Source organism: Vicugna pacos, chromosome 9, assembly GCF_048564905.1.
Source record: "Vicugna pacos chromosome 9, VicPac4, whole genome shotgun sequence".
NCBI classification, from domain to species: Eukaryota; Metazoa; Chordata; class Mammalia; order Artiodactyla; family Camelidae; genus Vicugna; species Vicugna pacos.
This window is the reverse complement of record NC_132995.1, coordinates 1,869,437-1,896,598: the sequence shown is the minus strand read 5'-3', so window position 1 is coordinate 1,896,598 and position 27,162 is coordinate 1,869,437. Positions and strand designations below refer to the sequence as shown.

General features: G+C 47.8%; 1 protein-coding gene across 1 annotated transcript; it reads left to right on the top strand.

Annotated features, from left to right (window-relative positions):
* The first annotated feature begins 1,196 nt into the window (after positions 1-1,196).
* On the top strand, positions 1,197-25,237 carry SMIM17 (small integral membrane protein 17). The gene is made up of 7 exons (XM_072968454.1): positions 1,197-2,449; positions 3,628-3,652; positions 3,951-4,025; positions 5,759-5,859; positions 15,158-15,409; positions 17,544-17,620; positions 23,493-25,237. Exons 5-7 carry the CDS (start codon positions 15,247-15,249, stop codon positions 23,601-23,603), a joined length of 351 nt encoding a protein of 116 aa, XP_072824555.1. The 5' UTR covers positions 1,197-2,449; positions 3,628-3,652; positions 3,951-4,025; positions 5,759-5,859; positions 15,158-15,246; the 3' UTR covers positions 23,604-25,237.
* The last annotated feature ends 1,925 nt before the right edge of the window (positions 25,238-27,162 follow it).

The window sequence follows — 27,162 nt, the reverse complement described above, 5'->3', positions numbered from 1 at the left end:
ATGGCTACTCTGCACTACATGGCCTGGCACATGCCCCACCTTAGGGGGCGCTGTGCTGACAGAGCTCAGACCCTGGATCCAGACTGCCTAGGTTCGAATCTCGGCTCTGCCACTTCCCAGCTGTGTGTCCCTGGGCAGGTAACTCAACCCTCTGTTTCCTCATCTGTAAGATGAGGGTCGTGATAACCCTACTTTATAGGGTTGTCGTGAGGATTAAGTGAGTCAATACAAATAAGGACCTAGAATCGTGCCCAACTCGGGCTTCCTAAGTGTGGTTATTAAGTCACACTAACTCTCCCCCAACTGTGGGGGCCTTTTCTTTTTGGTTCCTCAGTTTTCTCATCTGCAAAATGAGGACGTCATAGTGCGTACCGGATCGGGCTACTGCGAGGATTTAACGAGCTAGGAGGGGTCTCTCCAAGCTCAGCGTGCACCAGCATCATCCAGGGAGCTTGGGAGGCCACGGCCCAAGGGACACACCCAGCGAATCTGAGTCCGTCTTCATGGTAGAGGTCGGGGTCTGAGGATCAGCATCTCTGACGAGCTCCAGGCGACTGCTGGAGCGGGGCACCCCTCTGCAGGGCATCGAGTAAGTACTCAGCGAAGCACTCAGTTTAGCGGACTAAGCACTACGCACCCAGCTCAATGCCCGGCACAGAGGAAATCAACGCGCCGCGACTGCCAGCAGCAGCGGGGCCGTTACTATTACTTAAACAACAGCAAGAACAGAGTAGCTCCGGTGAATGGAGCACTTCGGGCACAGGTACGGTCCTCGGAACCACTGTCCAGGCGGGGAAACTGAGGCACGCAGGGGCGGGGCGAGGATTCAGAGCCCAATCCGGGGTCCCTCCCACACGACGAAAACCTGGTGGACCAGTGAACCCGGCGGGCGGCGAGGACTCACCGGCGGCGGGGTTCGGGCCGGGGTCGGTGAGGGAGGTCTGCGCCTGCGCGGGCCCGCGGCTCCTGCCCCGCCCCTGCGCCACTCGAGGCCACGCCCACCGCGGTGCTCCCGGAAGCCTCCGCGCGCCCCGACAGGGCTGGCGGAGACCTAGTGGGGGAGTCGGGTACCCGGGATGAGGAGGAGTCGGGGGGAGAGGGAGAGGGGCGAGGAGGAGAGTGGAGTAGGGAGAAGGGAGCGGGAGGGGGGGGGAGGGAGAGGAGGGAGGAGGGGCTTCAAGAGAGGACCATAGAGGGAGAGGAAGGAGAGAGGTCGGAGGAAGGTGTGGGGACCAAGGATGGGGGAAGGAACTGCTCCAGACACACTGCAAAGAACGGCAAGAGGTGACCGATTAGAACGGGATGGGAGGCAGATCGGCCCGGTGCACACCCAGCTCTGCGTGCTTGGGCCAGTGTCCTGATGTTCTGAGCCTCGGTTTCCTCCCCTGTAAAGAGGTTGCAGTCAGGAAACCTACCTTGTATAGAGGGTTGTTACACGTGTGGGCTCCACGGTTAATTGGCGTAAAGTCCTTAAAACAGGAACTGGCGCCCGCTAAGCAGCGCTGTCTAAGGGAAGGTTCTGCACAGATAGAGATGTTCTGTATTCGCGCGTCCGGTGGGTGGCCACGGGCTACGTGCGGCTGTTGGGGATTTGACGTGTGGCTACTCTGGACGTGGAATTGGATTTTTAGCTGTGTTTAATTTAACTAGAATATTAGAGTTCCATGTGGCTACTGCGTTGGACGGTGCAGTTCTAAAGCCTTAGCCATTTTCGTTATACAGACTAAGATTCTCTTGTATTCTCTTGTATGGGGCCTCTTAAAAGCCCCACATTAACAATAACAGTAGCAACCACAGCACTTACGGGTCTGTTTTAAGTGCCAGAGATCCTCCTAAGCAGTTGATGTGAATTAAGCCTTTGAATCCACCGTGAGAAGTGCCCTCCACTGAATATAACAAGTCTTACTACCGCTCGAGTGTGCACTTTGTGACAGCCGCCCCCCGCCTCCCACCAGAAACTCTTGACACACATATCATGTCATTTAACTGCAGGAGGAGAGGCTTAGGTATAATAAATGTGGGAACGGCCACAGGACAGCGTCAGCAAGGTGGGGGTAACACGTGGCTGCGTTTTTATCTCTATTTGGATCTGAGCTAGAAGGTCCAAGCTCAGAGCTCACAGAGATGAAACAGGCAGAGCAGAATTCGCCTGCCATGAAGGCGGTGGCCACCATCTCAGGGCACCTGTGTGGTCCTAGGACAGGAGCCCTCATGCTACTTCTTCCCATAAGCTGTTTTTTTTTTTTCATTGCTCTTCCCACCCTTTATCTTTCCTTTTTTATTTATAACTTTTTCATTTTGAATATTAAAAATGACCATGATTTTTCTTTTTTGTAGCTCCTGCTCTCTGGAGCTAGACTCTGTCTTCCCATTCCCTGAATATGTGCTGTCTTTGTGGGTTGCTTTGACCAAGAGAATATGGCAGCAGTGATGCTGTAGGATTTTGGAGGTTAGTAACCTGCTGATTCCGACACCAGTTTCAATGTGTGTGTTTTTTCCCCCTACACTACCAAGCAATCTCGGGCCCCAGCTGGGAGTTGGAGACACTGTCTACCTGAAGATGGCATCATTTAGCAATGACTAACTGATACACCTTCCTAGAATGAGTTTCCTGCTGACACTTCCCTCACCAATGTATAAGAATGCCTGTCTCTTTTATTTTATTAAAGTATAGTTGATTTACAATGTTATGTTAATTCCTGGTGTACAGCATAGTGATTCATATATATTCTTTTCATATTCTTTTTCATTATAGGTTATTACAAGATATTGAATATAGTTCCCTGTGCTACAGTAGGACCTTGTTGTTTAAGAATGCCTGTCTTACTTACTTACCTGGCCCATCCTGGAGGGTGGCTGTGTGCTCCTGAGTTTGGGGATCTTAACTACATAGAAAAATCCAAGGTTGGGGGAGGAATGGGTAGAGACTGCTCATTGTCCCCCTAAACTTGTCTCTCCCTCTTTCACTGTGCCAGAACCCCTAAGTTTTAGCTGCATTTCCCAGTCTCCCTTGCAGCTGGATGTGCCCAGGTGACTGGGTTCTGACCAATGAGGTAGAAATGGCAGTATCATGTGATAGCTTCCTGGGTGGACTGCTGCGTTCAGACTCTGGCTTTGTCACTCCCCTGTTAAGGAACCTTGGGGAAGTGACAGTTTCTCTGCACCTCAGTTTCCTCCTCTGTATAATGGGGATATGGATAGTATCCACCTTATGGTGCTGTTATGAAGAACAAATGAAGGTATACAGTGAAACAATTAGGATAGTTCTTGGCACATAGAAGTGTCATCGTTATCTTTGTGATAATTTTATTGTCACTTCCTAAGATTGATGTGAGGTTCAAGTGCAACCGTACTTCACACCTGTTATCAGAAAAGTTTCCCTGGGGTTTATTGGTCTCCCAAGACCAGGGAGAAATATTGGGAGGGAATTAAATCTATCCATCTCCCCACCCACTCAGCCCCGTCAGCAGCATCATCTTAGGAGGCTCCATAGATTCTTCCTTCATCATAGATACTCATTTAACCAAAAAGTATTTCCCAAGGCATGAAAGTTCATAGGGGGAATTTTTCTTTTGCCCAAGTTTATTTAAAGAGCTGCCTCCTGTGACTGTGGATGTTTATTTGTAGGTAATCAGCTGCTTCACAGAGAGAGGTAGGTGTGAAGTTGGTAGGTGTTGAAGTATTCACTGCTGAATTCAGTGTAACACAGGGAGGTTGATGTGAGCAGAAGTGTGTGGGAAGGGGGAGAATTAGGCCAAGAAGGAGCCTGAGGTTTTCTTTCCTTCTTTCTTTCTTTACCCTCCAAGGGTAGGGGAGAGGCTGCTCTAGGTATATGAATATGTAGAATTTCTGCATCCTCTGATCAGCAAGAATCTCAATGAGACAAGAGGCTTCGGTGTGGGTGGGGAGTCATTCATTCAGCAAGTATCTGAGCAGCTCCTCTGTGCCAGGTGGAGCCCAGCAGTGAGCACACCAAGCCTTTGTTGTGTGGAGCCACCACCGCTAATTCCTGCGCATGGTCAGAGGTAATGAGGTGGAGAGGGAAGGGGGAGGCTACTTCAGCTTAGGCATTCCGGGAGGCCTCTCTAAGGAGGTGACATCTGAGCAGAGTCCCCTTTAGCAAAGACCACTGTATGGCTATCTGCAGTGTTCACTGGAGCCTCGCTTGATAGAGAGGGAAAATTAGCAGCATCCAAGGATCTGTCCTTAGAAGGTTGGCTAAGTAGGTCAGGATTCACCTGGGTAAGAGATGGTGAAGAAGAGTTGAATAAACTGATAGGGAAGGAGCTCTGAGGCACAGCACTAAATGCAAAAACAAACAACGGTGTATCTTGACCACGGTGTATCTTGTGCACTCTCATTTGTGTTTTTAAAAAGTATATATATGCACACATATATAACTGCATATAGTGTATACACTTTACATATATTACTATGTAACTATATATAAAGTGTATATACTTAGTGTCTGCACAACTGTATAGTCATATATATAAAGAGACAGAGAGGAAGGCAGAAGAAACACTGCTACTTCTGTACAGGTTGTTAATTTACTGAGATGCTTCTGTGAAAGTTGGTAAACAGCTTCTGGCTGAAGGTCCCTGTCCTTGCTACCTTGTCTCATCCCACACATCATACAAAGGGTGCTCCCTGTTGGTGATTAAAATTCTCAGCCTGGCTCCTAGTACTCTACAGGTTGCTAATTTATGAAACGCCTCAGTGAGAGAGACAGAGCAGAGTCTGCTTTCTCTAACTTACCTGAAACCGGGACCCTTGTGGTGCCCTTTCAAAACTTAACAGTGAAGCCCCACAAATCTACAAGACAGTAGAGGGAATAAGATAATTCACCACCTGATATTTACCACCTAGAACTATTTGATTTTCAACATGTATGTGGGTATGTGACTTTGATTCTTAAAAATTTTAAGCCACCATACATCTCATGTAAACATTGTACCTCAATTATTTATTTATTTTATCCTAACCTTTGAAAAATTTACCTAAGTTTCCACTTTATGTATTTATTATTCATTCATTACTCATACAACACTCAAAAAGAACAAAAGTGTATATGACAAAAATCTAGGTTCTCCCCACCTTCCAACACTGCATTCTATTCTGGCAACCACGATTATGTTTCTTTGGAAGCATTCAAGAGATGATGTACATGTACACACACACAGAGACACACACACACATCTCATCTTCCCCATTGCTGGTGGTATATGTCCTCGGGAGGGCATTGTGGGTTTCCGTAGCAATCAACCCATCTTTCAGGGATGGAGAGGAGAGACAGGCTGGCTGCCCAAGAATGGATTTGGGATCCTGTCTGGGAGAAGAGGACTCTTGCGGAGGCTGACAGCAAAGCAGAGGAGTTTGGCACTGCCAGCCATCCCCCAGGCCCCTCCCAGGGGAATGTACAAAACCTATTTTGGGGTGCGACTGGGAAGGGGAGGTCTGTCTTTTCTGGTGTTGAAAATCCTTCTGAAGTAGGTTGCCTGTGGTGTAGGACAGGAGGATGGGGGAGGAAGGCAGGCTTCAGAGCCAGTGGGTCTCGGGTCTGAATCACAGCTCTGCTGTCTACTGGCTGTGTGAGCCAGGTGATTTGGTTTAATAGCTATCAGGAGGGCGCCTGCTGTGTGCCAGACAGTGGGAATCAGGGGTGAGTGGTTCATAATTCATAATTCATCTCTCACAGGGGGGACTTGCCTTCTCAAAATCCCTTTTTAAAAATTACTTTATTTTTATTTCTTGACAGTCAATAAGTAAACACACTGCCTTTCTCAAAGGTCAAAACGTATTGATAAATCAGGATTTCCTGCTGAGCTCACTTCATCAGCACCAGTCTCTGCTCTAGAGGTGAGTGACTGTTGTGAATTTGGGGAGTGCTGGGAAGGCATTTCCACTCTTGACTTGATAAATCTCTGTGCCCATAGAAGTAGACGTAATTTGTGTTTGGGTATCTGGGAATGCATTGATTCTGAGCCTCACTTTCCTTATCCACAGCATGAGCCTGGCTAACATTACCCATCCCATGTAACAATGCCAAATGTGTATCAGCCAATTACTATGATGTATGCGCTATTGTTATTGAATACTTTGTGATAATTAAATCTATATATCACATTTCACTGATGTTAAGATGAACTTTTACTTTTTTTTAACTTTCTAACATCTCTGGCACTGAAATATGTCATACAATGGTCAGTATCTTTGGATTTTAGGATTTTAACTCTTTATTTTACAAGCAGTATGTGTGGAAGCAAAACTGTCACGTTTACAGCATGCCATAATCAGAAAGAAAAATTAGTTTGCACCCTGAGATTAACCAAATATAACAGGGCTACACTGTTTGGTCCTGGTCCCTAAGGAACAAAACACTTTTGTAAGCCTAGAATCCAAGCAAAAACAGCTTTATCCCTGAGTTTTGCCACTCAAAGATTTGAAGATCTGTCATGAACTTTCTGGCTGTGATAACTGTTTAACAAAATTACTGGGTTTCCATCGTGAATGAACAAATGTGACCTTGATAAACTTGTTAATCTTGTAAGCCTTTTCTTTTAAATAGTTTTTATGTTTTAAATTTGGCAAGCCTTTACATGCGCATCTGTGCAGCTATAGGAGATACCTGACACTGTTTTATGCGTTTTGGTTTTCATGTAAGTGATGTCAGACTACATTTGTGGTTTTGCAAGTTGCTTTTTTTCCATGCAATTATGTGTCTTCGAGACCTTTCCATAACAGGCCACCAAGATTTTGTTCAGTAAAATGAGGATAATAACATTACCCAACTGATAACATCTTGTTGAGAACGCAACAAGCTATCCACAGACCTTGCTTGATTTATAAGGATTCTGTCTTTAGAATGTTAACCCCATCAGTCAGACTACAGAAAAGCTCTGTGCTATGGGGTGGGCAGGAAGACACGTATTTCTCTAAGCAGACTTGGCAACTCTCTGCCATTTTATGTTCTCACCCTAGACACCCCAAGTGACTGGATGCCTCAAGTGTTCTGGCAACTAAGTGAGATTTCTCACTTCATTCATTCTACTTTTTTCTCTGTTGAGTAAACTGAGCAATTTTCAATAGTAGTGAAACAAGAAGATCTTTGGCAACAGGTTGCCCTGGATAAATCCTGGCTGTGTTGTTTACAAGTTGACTTTGGGCCTCTCTCAAAGGAGTCTGAATCTCCCAAATGATCACTGTTTGGAAATAACCTAAATGTCTGCCAGTTGGGAGAAGGGTCACAATAATTAGATGCAACCACACGGTGTGTTTAATTCCCTGCAACTGTTAAAAGGGAGGAAGAAAATTTTTCTCCTTGTGGGATGATCCTTACTGACCCGATTCCCTGCCTGATGCCACACAACCCTGCCTTCTGAGCCACCACTAGTGGACTGGATGAGGGAGCATCAGATCACCAGCCCATGAAGTTGTTTCATGGCAGAGTTCATAGGGATTCAATGATCTTGGAGGACTCAACTGGACAAATCTTGGGCTGCATCCAGTCAACTGATGTTCTTGGTTCAATTCACTCATTTTCTTTTTAATGTAATTAATTGATGAGTTGCCAACATTTCATTCACTCAGCCCTTCAAAAACTTCATGGAACATCTGGTATGTGCCAAGAAGTGTTCTAGATGCTGGAGACTCAGGGATGAAGTCCCTGAGTCCTCATCATGGAGCCTAAATTCTAGAAGGTGAGACAGACAGTAGGCAAGAAAAAATATATATACATAATGTAATAAGCTACAGCTTCCTTAGAGAATTTGGAATATCAAAACCCTCTGGGACAAGAGCTCCATGAGAAAATAGAAAAGTATAAAAGAGCCAGATTTTGGTGGCTCTAGCAGGTTAAAGAGCTCAAATCAGAGCCAAAAATCTTCCTGCCCCTTGAAGAGATGTGAAAATCATCCACTTTGGAAAAGGGGGAAATGCCTCAACATCCTGAGTGTTCCTGCAATATCCAGCATGTGGTGGGTGCTTTGTAGTGTCTGTCTCTTCATAGCAGTGGGAACAGTTGTGGCTTCTCTGGTGAGCAGATCACTGGGAAGGGAAAAAGTGTTCATTCATTCATTTATCAATCCCAGAGTGGATGGATTTTATGCCAGGGACTCATTTGTGAAGATCTTACACAATTCAAAGCCCACGTAGTTCAAGACTAATCCTAACAAAAGATGGTCGGCATGTTTACTCACCAGCTACAGTGACACTAAAATAGCAAACACAGTTTACAGTTTACACAACGGATCATATTCAAAAGTATAGATATTTGAGGAATTTTTAAATTGCAAGTGTTCTTGTCATTTCAAAAAATGCCACCCAAAGCTCATGATTTCAAATGTTTATAATTCAGATAAGCATAAAATATAGCAGTGATGTATTTGTGTAAATCTACAATAATATCCTTCTTGTAACCCCCACTTTACAGCACAAAAACTTGGGACTTGTCAATAAGTTACGTATTCCCACATAGCACTTCCCATGTCATTCCCCTTCCTTCCCCAACCCAAGGTAACCAACAGCCTGAGTCCTGGCATATCTGTCCCATGTCTTCCTTTTTGTACATTTCCTTCCCCACCTCAGAGATATTTAGGAAACTTTATGTTAATAAATCCAGTATGATGTAGCCAGGTCCTGCTATCCTAAGAGCCAAAGCTGCCTCTTAAAAATGACTCTGCACCAAAAGGGAAGAGGAGGAGAGGGGTAAATTAGGAGTATGGGACTAATAGGCACATACCACTATATATAAAGTAAATAAACAACAAGGATTTACCGTGTAACACAGTGAACTAGATTCAATATCTTGTAATAACCTATAATGGAAAAGAATATGAAAAAGCATGCATAACTGAATCACTTTGCCATACATCTGAAACTAGCACAATACTGTAAATCAACTATATTTCAATAAAAAGTAAAAATCTGCAGTTAGTACATAGAAGAGCTCATATTAATAGCATATTTTTTAGAAAATGACTAGTTTTTGCCCTCATCTTCTTTCAGTCCACCTGTCCCACAGCCCGGAGAGTTTTGTTTCCAGCCAACATCAGGGTTTTCCTAGGAGCATGGGTACTTTGAGGGAGAGAAAAAGAAAAGAGAGTCTCCAAGTAGTGGGCCAGGGATTCAGCACCACGGACAGCTCCTGAGCGCCCGGTTCAGCACCGCGGACAGCGCCAGGAACCTACTTTTCGCACCGCCTCTACTAGATGCATGTGCTCTTCTGAGCAGAGTCCTCAATCCACTCCCAACCCTCATCTCCAGAGTCTCCAAATGCTGATATATGAGTTATCCAGGCTGTCCCGTGTGTTAACCTCAGAAACATCGGCATCAAACACCCCTTTGGGTGCTGCTGGAATTAATAAGATAATGTACATACGATGTCTCTGCTCATCATAGTCGCTGGATAAGTAATAGTTATTTTGACTGTTGTTTTCTCCTAAGTAACCAGGATTATTCAATTGTCTATCCATTGGGAAAAGAAAGTTAAATCCTTACCTCACACCATTAAAAAATAATCCAGAAGGTTTAAGCAACTAAACATCTAAAACAAGACTGTGAAGTATGAGATCTTACAGGAAAGTGTGTTTGTCAGAGTAGGGTGAGGAAAAGCATTAAAAAATCAATTTCTTGGACTTCATAAAAATCCACGACTTTAGGCACTGTATAAGCAAAGAGGAAAGAAAAATGACAGGCTGGGAAAAAATCCCCACCACGGCGAGACTAACAGTCAAAGATCAATATCCAGAATATATTAAAGAATGCCTATAAATCAATAAATAAAATTTCTACCAATAAGTAGCATAATGCAGGAGGGTATAAATGGGCAACTCACAGGAGAGAAGATAAATCTGGCCAACAAACGTAAATGTGTTCCCTTTCACTCGTAAATGAAAATAATACGATAAAGGAAGACCCGCCCATCTATGGGTTTTTCCAAAAATTTTTAAAAAATTCGATGTAGCCTCCATGAGAGCAATTTGGCTGTGCTGATTGCATTGTAAAGGTGAATAATGACAATAATAATAGTAGCCAACAGCTAATAGCTATTAAGCAGTGTATGAACATTACTTACTTTTTAACCTTCACAGCAATGCTGGCAGGTGGTAAGTATAATTCTCACTTTACAGAATGGGAAACTGAGGCACGGAAATGATTTGTGACACATCCAAGGACAAACTGGTGGCAAATAGCAGAGCCAGCCTCTGACCCAGGATGTCCGGCCTCAGGGCCCCTGGGCTGCCACACCCCTGCCTTCCACCTCCCTCCCACCCTTGGCCCTGGGTTATAGGCAAGGAACCACCTAGGGGCCTGAGAAAGTTGTTGACCCTAGAGGGCGTCTGTGGCAGTGGGTGCGCGGGCTGGAAGCCCTATCCCACTTCGGCGCACCCTGACGGTGGGCGCGGCACCACAGCCCCGCAACCGCACCTGGGACAGGTGGTCACCTTCGCCCTTCCGCTCCCCTCCCTATCGCCCTGTAGGCGCAGGCTCCCGGAGAGGTGGGGGCAGGAGGGAAGAAGGCCGCCCGCCCCCTCGGACTTCCCCCACCTCCCACCCGCCGCCTCCGCGTCTGCGCAGCCGCAGTCGCTGCGGCGCCGGCTCTGCAGTGCCGGACAGGGTCTGGTTGGGGAGGGTGAGTCCATCGAGGGACCCCGCGGGCAGGAGGGGGCGCGGGGGAAAGGGGCTGGGGGCTCGGGCGGTGGTCCGGGGGCGCGCGTGTGAGAGTGAACCTGTGCGGGCGTGACTGCGCACGGGGTGAGAGAAGAGGCGCTCTAGGGATGCGGGCCTGGGGAGGGGTCTCCAAGCCTGGCCGGTGGCAATGAGAGGGGCTGGGTCCGCTTTGCGTCCGTTTCTCCTCCCAGCGCGGTCTGTCTACCGCCTGTGGGTTGCCCTGGGACTTCCGCCTCCCCTCGAGGAGGTAGGAACGGCCCCGCACTGAACGTCCTCTGTGTGCCGGCCTGTGCGGCGTGGGTGCTCTGGCCCCGCCGGGGTCCGGGGTCTGTGCTCGCCTCTCCGTGTGTTGAGCGCGCCGTACCTGTGTGCCCATGCGCGCGCGCCCCGCGCATGTGAGCGCCCTGTGTCCGTCTGCGCACGTGTGTACCACCTGCATTGGCGAGGAGCGTGGGCCCTGAAGTCAGTCGGCTTTAGGGTCCCTGCCCTGCGCCCATTAATTGCATGGCTCTGATCAAGGGCCTTCCCCGCCTGTAACAAGACAGGCGTCATTACAGTATCTGCCGCGGAGAACTGTGGCGAGGATCAGAAGGATGCGGAGTTCCCCGCAGTGCCTGGCACACCTGCGCGCGCCAGGGGACGGTGGCTGCCGTGTTGCTGTCACTATTATTTATAGGGGTGGTGTAGGTCGTTACTGCATCTCCCTCTGTCCTCTGCGGATGACCCGTCTGCTGTGAGAACACTGAGGCAATGAGGTGTGAAATCCCTCACACACGCACAGCTTTCTCTCTGTCTCCTGCCCCACCCCCTCCTCCCTCCTCCCTCCTCCAAGAATCGGATCCTGCTTCTTCTGATCCGGATGCCGAGGCTCTTGTCTACACCATCTGCCACTCCTCTCACCTGCATCTTCTCCAGTTCCCTTGCCCTCTTACCCCTCAGCCCAAACACATGATGAATTACATGTCCTGTTAAAACCAAAACAAAACAGTGCCCCCTACTAGTGCTCTCTGACTCCTTTCCTACCAAGGCCAGTTTTTCTTCCCCCTTTGAAAATGTTGCCTATGCTCACAGACTCCTCTCCCCAGCCCCTGCATTTTCCCCAGCACACACTGCAGTTACAAAGTGACAGCCCCCGAGTCTAACCCAGTTCCACGACCTGTGCTGTTTGGCTTACATAGTGTCTTCTTTGTAAACATTTGAAATAGTTATTGGCATTTAAAAATGCAGATGTCAACTGGAAATACAGATTTCCAGTGTTTTCTTAAGAAATCAGAAGATGGGTGACACTGGGCCCACATCTTCACTTGGTAAACATTGGGCTGAATGTGGCAGCTTCTTCAGACAAGGCACCAGACCTCTCCTTTGCCACAATCCCCGCTACTCCCTATCGCCTCTCCCCATGCATGCATCAGTTGGCATGTGTTCATATGTTCCTTACAATACAGAAGTATTTCTCTGGACCCATGTTTCATTTTCACTTTCAGAAGCATGAAAGTAAAATCCAGACTGGTGGTGGGGGGTGGCTCTTAATTTGTCTTTTTACATCCATCCTGTTTGCATTATCTGCTGAACTCTTGGAGGTGTTTGAGTTCAGATCCTTACTGCTAGTGTTTCTGTCCACTGGAATGCCAGATGGCCTTCACTGTTCACTCCCCTCTGCTCACCTGTCTTTCTCTTCAGGAGAATGTGAACTCAATTCATCTTCCAGTCCCCAGTACTAATCACAGGCCTGGAACAAAGTTCTGATTGAGAAATGGTTAGAAAAAGTTGTTTCCATTCAAGTACATGATGGGAGGCAAATATTCACGGGGTCTCATAGGTGATGTGTCAACTCAGCCTTGGAGTAAGGGCAGGCTTTCTAGAAGCCAACACAGAAGGACAAGGATATGCCAGGAAGAGGAAAAATGTTTTTGTTCCTTCATTCACTAGGTATTCACTGTGTGTGAAATCACCTTCAGTCTGGGCAGAAAGTTCACCAGGACTCTATGAGGTAGCCGTTGTTCTTACCACCACCCTCATTTTACAGACGAGCACATGGAGGCTCGGAGAGGTTAAAGTGACCTGTCAAGGTCACACAGTGAATGCATGGCAGGGCAGAAATCCACGCCATACACTCACATCCATGCCTTGCTCTTAACCACTCTGCTGTGAGAGAGACAGCTAACATCTTGTTAGTATGAGCCATCCTTTCCCCACCTTCAAGACTATTCTCTCTTCCTAGCGACATCCAAACTAGCACTTACCTCCTCTTTTTCCTTAAAATTACCTCCCTTCTTTTCCCTTCTAGCAATAATGTCCTTGAGCACACTCTGCTAAGTGAAGTAAATTGGTCACAAAAGGACAGATGCTGTGTGACTCTGCTTATACAAGGTGCCTGGAGCAGTCAAGTCCACAGAGACAGAAAGTTGAATTGTGTTGGCCAGGGGCTGGGGGAGGGGGACTAGGGGAGCCTGTGTTTACTGAGGACCGAGTGTCAGATATACAAGAATTCTAGAGAAAGATGAGTGTGATGGCTGCTTAACAACGTGAATGTACTTGGTACCACTGAACTGTATGCTTAAGAATGGTTAATTGGGTAAAATTTTTTGTTATGTGTATTTTAACTGAATTTTTAAAAAAGAAAGAAAAAAGGATGCTGGAGAGGGGGAATTCTCTCCCTGATGTGTCTAAAGCCACCTCCTGGGCTGACCTCGTGGTGGGCTTGTGCAGGGACTGTGGTGGTGGAGGGCTGAAGCCAAGGTAGGAACCTGGTCTCCGCCCACATGGACACATTGAATGCATCTTGACCAGAGCGGGCCTTGAGGATGATGAAGCTGTGTGTAGGGGGGTGTGGAATGGGGAATGGGGTAAGGGGACACGATCGGTGGGGTCAGATGTGGAGTGGACCATAGGGATCAGAAGCGGAGAAGGGACAGCGTTTTCTGAGGCCACAGCAGGTGGACTCAGTGAGCAGCTGATTGGATGTGATGGAGAGGGGGAGGCAAGTCACTGATGATGCCTGTAGAGACTGGTGGGGAAGATGGCAGAGCCCTGGTCAGGAGCGGGGGTCCCAGGGGGCAGAGCATGCCAGGGGGAGCAAGCAGAGTTGTCTGGGGAATGCATCTGAATTTGGGTTTCAGGAGTGTGAGCCAGCCCTCTCTGTAAGGAAGACCTACGTGGTGATTAGTGAGGTAGAAGAAAAGAATATATTCTGTGTATTTGTAATTTATATATTAATTTCTATTTGGAAATGTTTCATATCTCCTCACAGGTACAAGGTTAGCACCGTGAGCCACAATGTCTCCATCCCAGGCTCAGCTGTCATCGTTTGCATGTTTGCCCTGATCCTCTTTGGTCTCTTTCCTTTTATCTCCTTGCAGAAGTACTTTAAAGCTAATCTCAGCCAACTCATCGATTCACCCCAACATACTACAAAAACACCTCTAAAAATTAATAGCATTAATTTTATCAATTAACTACATGTAATTAATGAATGAATTAATAACATTAATTTAATTAATTAGGACACTTTGTTACCTATCCATAAGACCACTTCCACACTCAGGAAAACTATTGAGGATTCCTCGATATCACTGAATGTCCAGTCCATGACCACATTTCCTTGAGTGTCTTGAAAAGAATCTTTTTTCACAGTAGATTTCTTCGAATCTGACTCCAAACCTGGTGCCCCACGTGCATTTGCTTGTTGAGTCGCTAGATTCTTTTTGAATCTGGAGTATGTGCTCTGTGGTTTTAAAATCCAGTGTAACAGTTTCTATCTGCATAAACCTGAGCAAAGAAGGCAATGCTTACACAAGCTTTTTTCATTCACACCTGGAGAATGCACTCCTTTATTTTTTAATTACTGTTCATCAGGGCAGTTAGTGGGTTATGTAATGCAATGTCCTAGAACCAGAACATAAAACTGGCTTTAGAGTCTCAAGATAAACGGTTACATAAGTCATTTGAGTTTAGATAGCTTCTTGGAAAAAACCTCCCAGATTTCAAGCTGACAGAATATAGGATGAGAACCTTAAAGAACATTCACTTGTAAATTATATTTTTTAATGCTAACCTGGCAAATTCTCCTCTCCCTCCCTCTTCCTTTTTTATGACAACAGAGGAGAAAGTCAGGGCTTCATGGGGCTGGACGGAAGACTAGGAGCCTTCTCTCTGCAGCCAGAAGGATTTTGGGGGCGGCTCTGTTTTCCTAAAATTTCTGGCTGCAGGCTTTGGGTCATGGAGTGAGCGTGTGTGTGCGTGTGCACCACCCTCTGGCCCTCACCTCAAAACTCCTTACTCCTTTCTTGCTTTGTTTGCTTCTAGAGCACTTGTTGCCATTTGACGTGCTGTCTGTCTCTCTCCCCTCACTAGACTGTAGGCCCCACGAGGGCGGTGAGCTTTGTTTCACTCGCTGCCATGTCTCTGGCACCTAGATACCGCGCCTGGCACATGGCTGGCACTCTGTGAATATTTGCTGAGTGACTAAATGTCTGTCAGTCCTCAGGCTCTGGATCCTGTTCCTGGGGAACCTAAAGGGCCCTGGGACGAGAGGAGGAGAAGAAGCCTGCCTTGGAAGCTTCATCTCTTGGGGAGATGCAGAGTCTCAGGCCTGAGCAGATTCGGGGGCTGCTGGAGCCTGAGAGGGCCAAGACGCTGCTGCCTCGGGAAAGCAGGACCTGGGAGAAGCGTGCAGCCTTCACCAAGGACTGGGTGGCTGTGGAGGTCGGGGCCTCCGGCTGTGACAGTGATGAGAAAGGTGAGGGGCAGGGGTCCCATGGGAGGTGAGGGGAGAGGGTGTGCAGAGCCTAGGGAAAGACAACACCTTCATTCCTTCACTCATTTGTTCAACACATTTTTATGGAGCTTTGTGTCAGTCACAAAGCTGTGTAACCAGTCAGCCCCAAACTGAGTGGCTTAAAGCAGCAATCATTTATCTGCTCGCGATTCTGCAGGTAGCTATGAGATGTGGCCTCAGGGGACAATTCTGCTGCCCTTTCCTGTGTTTGCCCCCCCAATGAGCTGAAGGGCAGCTGGTCCGTCTACGAGGTCTGGCTGGTTTGATGGGGCTCACCAAAAGCCGTGCGTCTCCAGCAGGCTAGCCCAGGCTTTTTCTCAAAGGGATGGCTGCAGAGTTCCTACACCAGCAAGAGAGGGAAAGCCTGGGTTCACAAGTGCTTTTTAAGCCTCTACTGGCAACCCAGTTGCTCACAGGCCATTGGTTGAAATAAGCCATCTGGGAACTGCAGAATTATTGAGGGTGGGGGCTGCCCAGCAGTGTGGACGCAGGGAGCAATGAACAACCTGGAGGCCACTGGGAGCAAAAATCTATCACAAGCACCGACTATGTGCCAGGTGCCAGTATCTACCAATAAACAAGATGGCCCTTGTAGAGTTCCAATTTCAGTGGAAGAAACAGCCAGTAAGGAAGCCACAAGATAAAAAGAAAGGTCACATCTGATAGGAGCTGTGAAGACAGTAAAACAGGATGACTAGGGGAGCGTGACTTAGCGTGGTCCGGAAAGGAGAGGAAGGCATGAGGAAGAGTCAGTTGTTCCAGGGGCGGGGGAGCAGCATCGGGGCAGCCAGAGGTACTGGTGTGATGACCTAGCAGTGCTGAGGGACCGTCAGCTGGGACCAGTGATGGGGCATTTGCCTACCTTGGCAAGGCATTTGTACGTTCTTTGAGTATTGGGAAACCACAGGGAGGTTTGAAGAGGAGAAAGACAGAATCTCACCTGTAGTCCCAAAGATTCTTCTAACTCAGTAGTTCTCAACTTGGGAGATGTTACAGCTCCCCCTCCCCTTCCCCGGGGGATTCTTGAGTTATCAGAACTGGGGAGATGGTGCTGCTGTCTAGTGGGTGGAGGCCAGAAGTGCTGACAGGCATCCCCTGATGCACAGGACAGACACACAGCACAAGGATCCTGCAGCCTGAAATGTCAGCAGCGCCCAGTTGCGAAACTCTGCATCCAGCTGTGTGTGAGAATGAGCTGTAGGATTCGGGCGGCAGGAGAGGAAGCTGGGGGGACAGAAAGGAGATTCCTGCAACTGTCTGAGACATGACCTGGCTAGGTGTGGTAGCGGTGGACATGAAGTAGTGGAGAGATTCGAGAAGCTGGGTTCTTGCTGATGGGTGTGGGGGAGGGGAGGAAGAAAAGAGACACCAAGGACGACTCCTGGGGATTTGGCCCAAACAGCTGGACAAAGGGTGCTGTCACTTGCTGAGACTGGGGCACCTGAAAGACAGCCCCCGCCCCCAGCAGAATGGGGACTGGGCCTTCTAGGAAGGGGTCCTTCCTTCTTCCGCGGGAGATGAGCATGCTTGGGACAGAGGCGTGGAAAGCATGAATGTCAGTTCCAAGAGTAAGGAGGAGGTTCGGGGCTCCTGGTAGGACCTAGGTGCAGAAAGAGTGGAAACTGCTGATCTTTGACTCGGTTCCCAGTTCTGTCCAGCTGAGGTGTGAGAAGGACGTTGAGGTTCGAATATGGGGAGACTTTTCCACTAGAGGCTAGAAGCTGGGGGAAGCCTCCATCATTCTGGTTTAATTGTCGCTTTTTCTCCTGCTCCGTCCCTCAGTTTTTGCCAGGAGCCTGTAGAGAAGGAACTATTGTACCCATTTGACAGGTGAAGGAGTAGAGGCTGTGGTGGTGAATTACATCAGGTGACCCACTTTAAGTCTTCCAGGTAGTTAATGACAGAAACAGGATCAGAATTCAGGTCTCTCATTCTCTCTGCCCCACTTGAACCACGTGGGCCAGTGTGTGTGTGTGTGTGTGTGTGTGTGTCATCAGGAAGGGATGGGATGCCAGGCGGGAAAAAGCAGGGCCCACCCAGGTGGCCTGGGCACTTGCTCACGGCTCCTTTCTCCTCCTTTCCCTCCCTTGCCCAGACCTCCCATCTCCAGAGCCTGGGCTTCCTCAGGAGTGGAGCTCGGTGGAGGAAGATGATGAGTCAGAGGACTCCCAGGTAAGCTGGGGTTCCTCCCTCTTCTGACGCTGCCCCACTCTGCAGATCTCCGTGGGTTGTCACATTCCCCTCCTCAACTTGGAATTTCCCCGCCCTACACAATCTGTGTGGGGATGTGAGCCCCAAGAGGTCTCCCATGGGAAACAGGATACATTCCACGATGGCCGGACATGGGGCAGAGGGTCTCATGTGGTGGATGTAACTCCATCCATGTACACCCTCCACCCCTTCACTCATAAATCCTTCATAAATTAACCATTTTTTCATCTCTCCTCTCATTCATCCACCCAACATTTCATCTGCCTACACATCCATATACCCATTCCATCCATCCATTATCTATCCACCCATTATCCATCCATCCATCTATCTACCTACTGCATCTGTCTAACCATTTATGCATACATCCACTCACCCTTCTATCTATCCATCCATCCATCAACCCTCCCATCCACTCATCCAATCCATTCATCCATCTACCCATTCATTCATCCCTCTACCTCATCTTTCTAGCCGCTTATCCATCCATCCATCAACCCTCCCATCCACTCATCCAATCCATTCATCCATCTACCCATTGAACAGCCACCATTCATCTGTCCTCTAATTCATCTATGCAGACTTTCATTTGCCTATTCACCCACACACCCATTCCATCCATCCATATATCCAGTCATCTATATATCCAATCACCCACCCATTCATCCATATGCAATCACTTCATCCATTCAACCCACCCACTCACCCATCCATCTATTCACTCATCTGTCTACCAACTATTCTTCCATCCACTACGTGTTGCCTATTGTAAGTATTTGGCTACTGTTCAGCCACCTATATGCCTACTGATGCATCCATCTAACCATCCATCAATCCATCCATCCATCCATCCATCTGCTCACTACTATTAGGTTTTAATCCAAACACTGTGGGTAAAACCAAAAAGAATTATCAAGCACATTCTTTTCATTTAAAGACCTAATGTTTTCTCTGGGCGGCATAAGACATCAGTATGTGAAATAATAACAGTGGTACTTCTATTTACATATTTATCTTACACATTAGGAAAAAAAAATCACATCACCACTCTCAGCAGTACATGAAGGTCCCACCTCCCCGTCATATATCAGAAATCCACCTTGGACTGTCTCAAGCCAGAAAAAGGCTTTACTGACACAGCTGGGGCAGGGCGGAGGCAAACTGGACAACCAACCATGATAATGCGGAAAAAAGTGCTGGCTCCAGGTGGGATGGCTCAAGGGAAGAGGAAACTAACTCTGTGGGCCACGAGGTTTATCCTTGAATGTCCAAGAGAGTCCTCGAGATGTTCTAGGAGACACCACATCTGGGATTTTAGGGGTGAGGAATTTCCCAGGCAGAGCAGAGGTACCACAGTGAACGGGAGAGCACTGGCCCCATCTTCACTGGGCTCATGGTCACTGAGGTAGACAGACAGTAAGCAAAATAAGTAGCTAAACTCTAAATGGTGCTGGGTGGTAATAAGTGCCATGGAGAAAAAATTAAGCAGGGTTATAGGCCTCCGAGGTGGGGGTAAGGGCTGCTATTTTAAGAAGAGTTCCAGGGAAGACCCCACTGAGAAGGAGATATTGGAGGAAAGACCTGAAGGAGGTGGGGTAGTGAGACTTGCAGATATCTAGTGGGAAGAGTTTCTGGGTAGAGGGGGCACAGCAGGTGCAAGGGCCCTGGGGTAGGAGCGTGCCTGGCACATGTGAGGAACAGCAAGTTGCGGGGGAGGTCAGTGGGAGGGAATAGCAGATGAGGTCATGGAGGTGATGGGGTGGATGAGGCAGGATTCTCTTGACCATGCTAAAATGTTGGCTTTCGCTCTGAGAAGGGTGGACGCTATAGGAGTGCTCTGGACAGAGGAGGGCCATGTTCTGACTTATGTATTAACGGGACCCTCTGGCTGCCAAGGAGGTTGGGTGTATCCTGTAGATGGTGGGGAGCCAATGGGGACTTGGGGAGCTACAGAAGTCACTCTGGTAGCTGTGTGGAAGGGAGGGGGTTGGATGAAGCGGAGGGAGAGGGGGAGGTGTAGAAACCAGTCGGAAACCACCAGTTAGAAAGAAAAACTGGTCGGAACAACACAGATGAGAGCTGCATCGACCTCTAGCATGTTACGAGCCTGACATGATTCTAAGCAATTCCTGTTATTAACTCATTAATGAACTTGACACTTGCTAACTCTCTTATTAACCCATGAGCCCTGTGAGAAAGTTGGTATGGTTTCCCTCCCTTTAAGATGAGACTAGGGCAAGGGAGGTACCCAGAGGCCTCTGTGACAGCATTCATTCATTCATTCATTCACTCATTCACCCTGTCACCAGCTCATTCCACCAGCATTGATGGAACACAGGCTGGGGCTGGGAGGAGGGGGCACCTCAATGGCAGGCAGTGGGTCCTCACCCAGGGCAGCTTTCTGCGTGGACAGAGCCTGGAGGTGGCTCCTCCCCCCGCAAAAAAAGGATTAGGCCAAATGGGACCAGATACCTTTAAGAGCAATAATCGGCAGGCATCTCAGCCCTCCCCATGTGGCTACCTCAACTTATTTGCTTCTGTTAATAGTTCTTGAGGTAGGATCTGTTATGATCCTATTTTACAGATGGAAAAACTAAGGCACAGAGAGGTGAAGTAAACCTTCCCTAGGTCACTCCGCTTATAAGTGGGAGAGCTGGGATTTGAACCCAGTGCGTTTCTTAACCACTAAGGTATCCTGTCTGCCTGGGACTTTATCCTCCCCCAAAAGAGGACTGGGGATAAGCGATGAGGCTTCTTCCCATCCCACTCTTCGGGTGTGTCACTCCTCCCTGTGAAGGAAAGAGGGAAGGAGAGGAGTTACTTTCCTGCCATTTCCGAGAGGCAGCAGTTCCCACTCTGCAGCCCTGCAGGAAACCAGGGAGGAGAAAAAAGCCCCATTACTCCCGTCCCATGAAGTACAAACGTGAGTCACAAGTGCAAACCTTCTAAGAGTATGAGGTGAAGAAAGAAAGAACCTTGGTGAAAGTTGCCATACTGGCAAAACTCATCTACAGCATCAGAAATCCAGGCATTGGTCGCCTTTGAGGTGGGGTAAATGAGGGAGCGGGGGAGCATGCAAGGGGGTCATTGTGGGGTGCTGATAACGACCTGCTTCTGGTTCTGGGCACTGGTTGCACAATTGACCTACTGAAGATTCAGCAAGCTGTACACCTAGGATGCGTGCAATTTTCCCCTGGCATAATATGCTTCAACAGAATGTCTGAAGGTTGTCCTATATCTTTGCAGGCATTTTTTCCCCCTAGTAGTTAAGACTGAACTGGGATTTTTGTGCAAGGGACTTACTGAGGGAATGTGTTCTCTGGTGGAACCTGTAAGGGGGAGGGACGCTGGGAAGGAGGAGGAGGAATAAGGCAAATATGTGGGTTTCACTGAGGTTCAGTCTCACCTGCTCCCATGGGGCGCTCTGGAGGGTGAATGGCACCAGCCCTTCTCTGAGCCAGGGGAGCCTTTCATCTCTCATTGCTGGTTGTGGATGGCTGTCGGGGGTCAGTGTGACCTTCTAGGTGACTCTCTAGGGCGGTGGCTCCCATTAGCAAAGGGCATTTCTCAGGAGAAAGAGAACAACCATGAATACAAACCATAAATCATCAAGTTAGCAGCTAATACTCACAGCCACTGGAGGAGAAACCAGGGGGAACCAGGTAAGGCACCAATGGGTCTATTACATGGGGGGGTGGTGGTGGTGGAACGCTCTGTGTGTGGTGTGTGTGTGTAAAATTTTTGAATTTCAGATGACCTGTATGTCCTACATTTTCTTATATGTATCCCCTGCTTCTTAACAATTGAGGCATAAGTGTTTCCAATAAAATGCATAGATCACTACGTCTGACACGCATTATGCCTGTGTAACTCACACCCTGATCAGGACAGAGGGCAGGGCAGCGTCCTCGAAAATGCCTCCGTGTTCCTTTCCAGTCTGACTCACTCCTCACCCCGGTTCTGATTCCAGCTCATGTAGATTAGTTTTGCCTCTTGTTGAACTTCTTATAAGTAGAGCCCTACAGTCAACAGGATATATTTCTTAACCCCCTAAAAAGGAGATTACAGCAAGATTATTATTCTGCCAGTTTCCACAACAATATATTCTGTGCAGCTTTCTGTTTCGATCGCCTTTGTTCTTTTTTAAATCTACTTTTTCCAGCTGCCGGATATTCCATAGTATGGTTGTCAGACTCATGTCCTCAACTGATGAGTTATTAGGTTGTCATTGTTTTTTGTTGCCACAGGAGAATGAATGTTTGCACAGTTGGCTTAATTTCCTGTAGCGTGGATTATGAGGAACTTCATAAAAATCCACATTCTCAGGTCCTGTCTAAGATCCACTGCACCAAAAAACCCAAGGGTGGAGCCCAAGATGTGTGTAGAGCCCTCCCAGGGGGTTTCTGATGCGCCGCCAGGCCTGGGAACGGTCTGTGTGGGGTGTTCTCCCCAGGCTGTAAAGGCAGGTTTGGAACGAGACCCACCTAGTGGGGCAGAGCAGGCCAGAGGGAGGAACTGGTTCTTTCCCGGAGATTAGGGGTGGGAATCCCATCAATGGTTTCTGCTGTGTTTCAACATCCCATAGTACGTGTCCCCTCCATTTCTCTTCTTTTACGGACTGTTTTTTTTTTTTTGATGGTCACCACTGCCTAGATTTCTAGATAACTCATTATGTCATATGCCACTCCCCAAACTTCCCTGATAGTTTTAAACGCATCGTTATTTTGGAGAAGAATTTCCACTGTTAAACACTGTGTCTTCCCATCCTTCCTCAGGGTATGCCTTTCCATCCATTCATTCGTTTGACAAGTATTTACAGACTTGGACTCCATGCCAGGCACTGTTCCAGGCACTGGGGATGTAGCCTGTTCCAGGCACTGGGGATGTAGCCGTGAGCAAACTAAAATCTCTGCCTTCTTTGAGGATCGAGAAAGAGCGCTGAGGAGGGGAGACGGGTGGTGCTGGGGCCTTCCGTGGGAAGGTACTGACGCATGCTGTCCTATACAGAGCGGTGTGGGAACGGTTTTCTAAGCAAGTGGTGGAAAGGCATTCTAGGCAGAAGAAACCATAAGTTTAAAGGCTTGGAGGTGAGAGTGGCTGGGGCAGCGTGGCTGCAGCTTTGGAAGGAGCCTCTGGCTGGCCCATGGAGAAGAACTGGGGGTGGGGAACGTGTCCAGTTAAGAAATGAGAGCGATGGTGGCTTTGACCAGCGTGGTGGTACTGGAGGGGATGGAAGCCATCCGTGTCTGCATGTATTTGGAGGGTGAAGCCAGCCAACAGCATTTGCTGATGGGTTGCATGTGGGTGTTGAGAGAGAGGCGTCAGGGGTGTCACAGCTGGAGGGGCCTGACTGATAGGTTTGGGGGAAACTGCACAAATATCCTAATATCCCTTCCCCCACCTAGGTATTAGGCTCCACGGGACGTGCAAAGTTCCCGATGCTCGTGAGACATCCAAGTGGAGACAGCCAACAGTGAGATTTACAAGTCAGGGATTTAGGGGAGGGGCTGGGTCAGGAAACACACACACACGAGGGTCATTAGAGTGTAGGTGGTGTATGAAACTGTGAGACTTGATATATCACTGAAATTTCCATCACATTATTCTGACGTGTCCTCTGCTAGGGCGCAGATGTGGTACTTGTTTTTGTTATATTTATCATATGTCTAATCACTTCATTGTATAGTTTTTAATTCAAACAGCTTCACAGCTGATACACTGTTTTATTCCCAAGCCTATAATCCCATTTCCCTGCAAGGGACAGTGGTGGCCCCCCTCCCCTTCCGATGTTTACACTTTTTCTTTTTCTTCTCCTTTGTCTTTTCTGTTCCAGGGCTTTGTGGAGTGGTCGAAGGCCCCACAACAAACGACCATAGTCTTGGTGGTGTGTGTGCTTTTCCTGTTTCTGGTCTTAACAGGGATGCCTATGATGTTTCACATTTAACGATGATGGTGGTTATTGTTTCAAAATAGATGCCCAGTGTCATGCTAAGGAAGTGCCCTGATGAAAAATCAGAGATAGGTCGTGAATATTATCAAATGCCTTTTACACATCCATTGAGATGATTTGCATTTGTATTTAACCTTTTATGTGAGGTTTTGCATTACCGTATTTCACTGAACTTAAGACACCATCGATTGTAAAACACGTATTATTCTGTATACCACTGAGAAGGAAAAAAAGTGCTACTTAACTGTAAGATGCCACCAAGCTGAAGATGCAACCTGCCTCCAGAGAAGGTGAACACATGTGCAGCAAAAGGTCGCTGGAATCTGGTAGATTTCTTAATTAGAGATCATTTTTGCCTTCTTAGGATCATGGTGCCCCCGTCTTCAGACACTGAATTCTATTTCTTGGTATTTTGTGTAGGATTCTTGCCTCTGTCTTCTCATGTAAGATTGGCGCCATCTGTGTTCAATTTTGGTATCACAGCTGAGCTTGCATCGTAGAAGGACTTGAGGAATGTCTAACCTGCTTCTGTGCTTTGGAATAATTTCTGTAGCTTGAGAAGTGTCAATTCCTTGACAGTTTGAAAGAATTCACCAGTCATGTAATCGGGTCCTAGAGCTACGGAGGGGCCATTTCACCGAGTTCTTGGATGGCTTCCTCAGTTTCTTGTTATATTATCGGCTTATTAACACTTTTTACTGCAATAGTTTTTGATGACTTACAGTTTTCTTCTGTCCCCAGACCATTCTTCACTCCACTGTGCTTCCCCCGAGATGATTAGCTTAATTATGCATACTCTTCTATAATTACACAAAAGTCTCTTTTTTTGTTCTGTGCCCTTTCTTCCTTTCAACCTCTGTTTGTGGCTATCCGATTTGTCAAAGGTTTACCTCATTTATTATTATATTCTGAAGAGCCAGCATTAGGATTTATTTATGTCCATTATTTCTCTAGTTCATAATTTGTTTTCCTTCAACATGTATTGGGTTCATTTTTTATTGTTTCTATTCCTTGTCTCAATTTTTAAGTTGAGTACTTAATTCATTTAGAGTCTCTTTTAACAAAATTATTTGCTATACCAGTGTACTTAATGTAAATGTACTTCTGCTTATAGCCTTGGCCACACCTTAAAGTTTGATAATTTGTGTTCTTGTTTATGTTGTTGTGTAAGTATTACAGTATTTCTGAAGAGTGCTTTGAAACTCAGTGATTGGGTTTCTTTAAAAAGTTTGTTTTCTTGATTTACTGCACTGTGAACAGAGAACGTGGCCTACATCTGCTTTCAGAACCTTTTAAAAAGCTGTTGTTATGGTCTAGAACATGTCCAATGTTTGTACGTGTTTCGTGGACGTTTAAGGTGAATATATATTTCCTGTCTGTAGAATTCAAAACTCTATCTAGTCAGTTAACTCAGTCTTATCAATTGTGTTGTTCAGAACCATGTGCTATTTAATTTGTTCCTACCCAATACGTCAAAAACCAGTAAGGCTATGTGAAAATGTTAGTGTGATTATGTTTGTCAGTCTGTTTTTTTTATAATCCTACTTCATGCATTCAGCAACTGTGCGATTTGGTGCGTATAATACTTGCAGCATTGTTACGTCTTCGCCAATTAAATAATACGTGTAGAACACCGAACACAGAGCCAAGCATATAGTAGGCACTCAATAAATGTTGGTTAAAAGCTGATTGTGAATCCTTTGTCCAATGTGGGATGATTGTCTTTAACCAACTTAATCCCTTGCCTTAAATCTTACCTTGTCTCGTAGTGGTTGATAGCACCATCCCGTCCTTTTAAACTCCGTGTGTGTGCGCGCGCTCACAGACTCCTTGAGTCATTTTATTTTAACAGGACTTGCAGTGACCTCTCTAGAGTTTGCTAGAGAAGTCAGGTCGGGGTTGTATAGGGGTCTCACCCTGTCCCTCTCTCTGGCTGATCGTATCCAACAAGCCACAACTGGCCCTTGAAGGAAATACAAGCCTCAGCCGTTACATTCATTAGGATTTTATTGGCTGCAAATAGGAGAGGCTCAATTCAAGTAAGCTTAAGCAAAGAGATCAGTTATTGATTCACTTACATCAACGTTCAGGATGCAGTGGGCTTAATGTAGAGCTGGTTCCCCAGGTCTAAAAATATCGCTGAGCACTTTCTTCTCCGCGGGCCTCCCAATTACCTCCCTTTTGGGGGTAGCCGCCCTCTCCTTCTCCACGTGCACCCCTGATGCTCTGTTCTTCACCCAGCAGCCAGACAGATCCCGTTAAACCATAATTAAGACCACTGACGATCCACCCGCTTCAGCAGGTAAAAGCCAAGGTCCTGGCAGTGGCGGTCCAGCCTGCGCTCCCATCTCCGCCTTTGCTCTGTCCGCTCCAGCCGCACTGGCCTTTCTGGTCCAACCAGCCCATCACGCACCTGCCTCAGGACCTTTGCATCGGCTCTGGAATGAACCTCTGCCTGGAATGCTCTTCCCTCAGAAGCCCACATGGCTCCCTCAGCCCTTCAGGTTTCTGCACAAACGTCGCTTCCTTAGGGAGGATTTTCCTGACCACGCCAAGTAGCACCTTCCTCCGCGGGCCGCTCTGCTTATCCTCATGGCCTGTATCACCGCCTGACGGTTACAGGTTAACGCGGCTCCTGTTTGGCGTCCTCTGGTGGCTATCCCTGGAGGGACTTGGTCTTCGGAAGGTCGAGCTGGGGGAGGGGCTGCAGAGATCAGGCTGTGTCTCCCAGGAACCCTCCCTACACGCACACCAGCGTGCGGGGCCCCTCCCACAGGGGCCCCCCTCCCCCATGCGCTTGAAGCTGCTCTGTCCCTTCCTGGAACAGGATATGTTGGACCCAGGTGAGTATCTGCATATAGTATCTGGGGAATATGGTGGAGGGGGAAATAGGTCAGATAAGTTGGCAAATATGGCAACTCTAAACTCATGGGGAAGTAGCTGGGGTGCCCAGCCGCTGGTCCATGCCCTGTAGTTCTCATCGTGAGGCTACGGCAGTTCTGGCTGCGGGAGAGGCTTTGGGGTCGGTGGGGTTCATCCGGGACCTTGGTATTTATGGAATGCCAGTTTCTCTTCTTCTTGATCTTGTCTGTAATCCCTAAATTTCAAAAGCTTTGAAACAAATATTTTTGACGGCTCTTGCTCCAGGAGCTCAGCTCCTTGCAAAGCTGTAGAGACTCTGAGCTCGCGGGGGGTTCCACTCTTTCTGCAGCAGGAAGGACTCAGGGTAGACTTGCCAAGCGTCCTCCCCACCCACCCCTGCTCCGGGGCAGGGACCGGAGGTCACAGCGGGCTAGCCAGCCAAAACACGAGGCAGTGCGGGGAGCAGTACCGCCCCCACGCGGCCAGAATCTGTGTGGGAGCCCCTCACCCCGAGAAGGCAGGCCAGGGCGCTCGCAATCCGACCAGGCCGGCTCTCCCTGCAGCCCTGGCGGGAGAGCTCGGTGGACCGACGCCGGCCCCGCCCCCGGCCCTGTGGCCCCGCCCCCGCCGCCGGCCAGGTTGACCCGCGGCTCTTCGGCCTGTGAGGGCCTGTTTCTCCTCTTCCCCCAGG

Bases quoted from the DNA above. Each gene is read 5' to 3' on its own strand.
- SMIM17 (XM_072968454.1), top strand. From the start codon at position 15,247: ATGCAGAGTCTCAGGCCTGAGCAGATTCGGGGGCTGCTGGAGCCTGAG. The intron at 15,410-17,543 runs GTGAGGGGCAGG...TCCCTTGCCCAG, and splicing joins CTGTGACAGTGATGAGAAAG to ACCTCCCATCTCCAGAGCCT. The intron at 17,621-23,492 runs GTAAGCTGGGGT...TTTCTGTTCCAG, and splicing joins ATGAGTCAGAGGACTCCCAG to GGCTTTGTGGAGTGGTCGAA.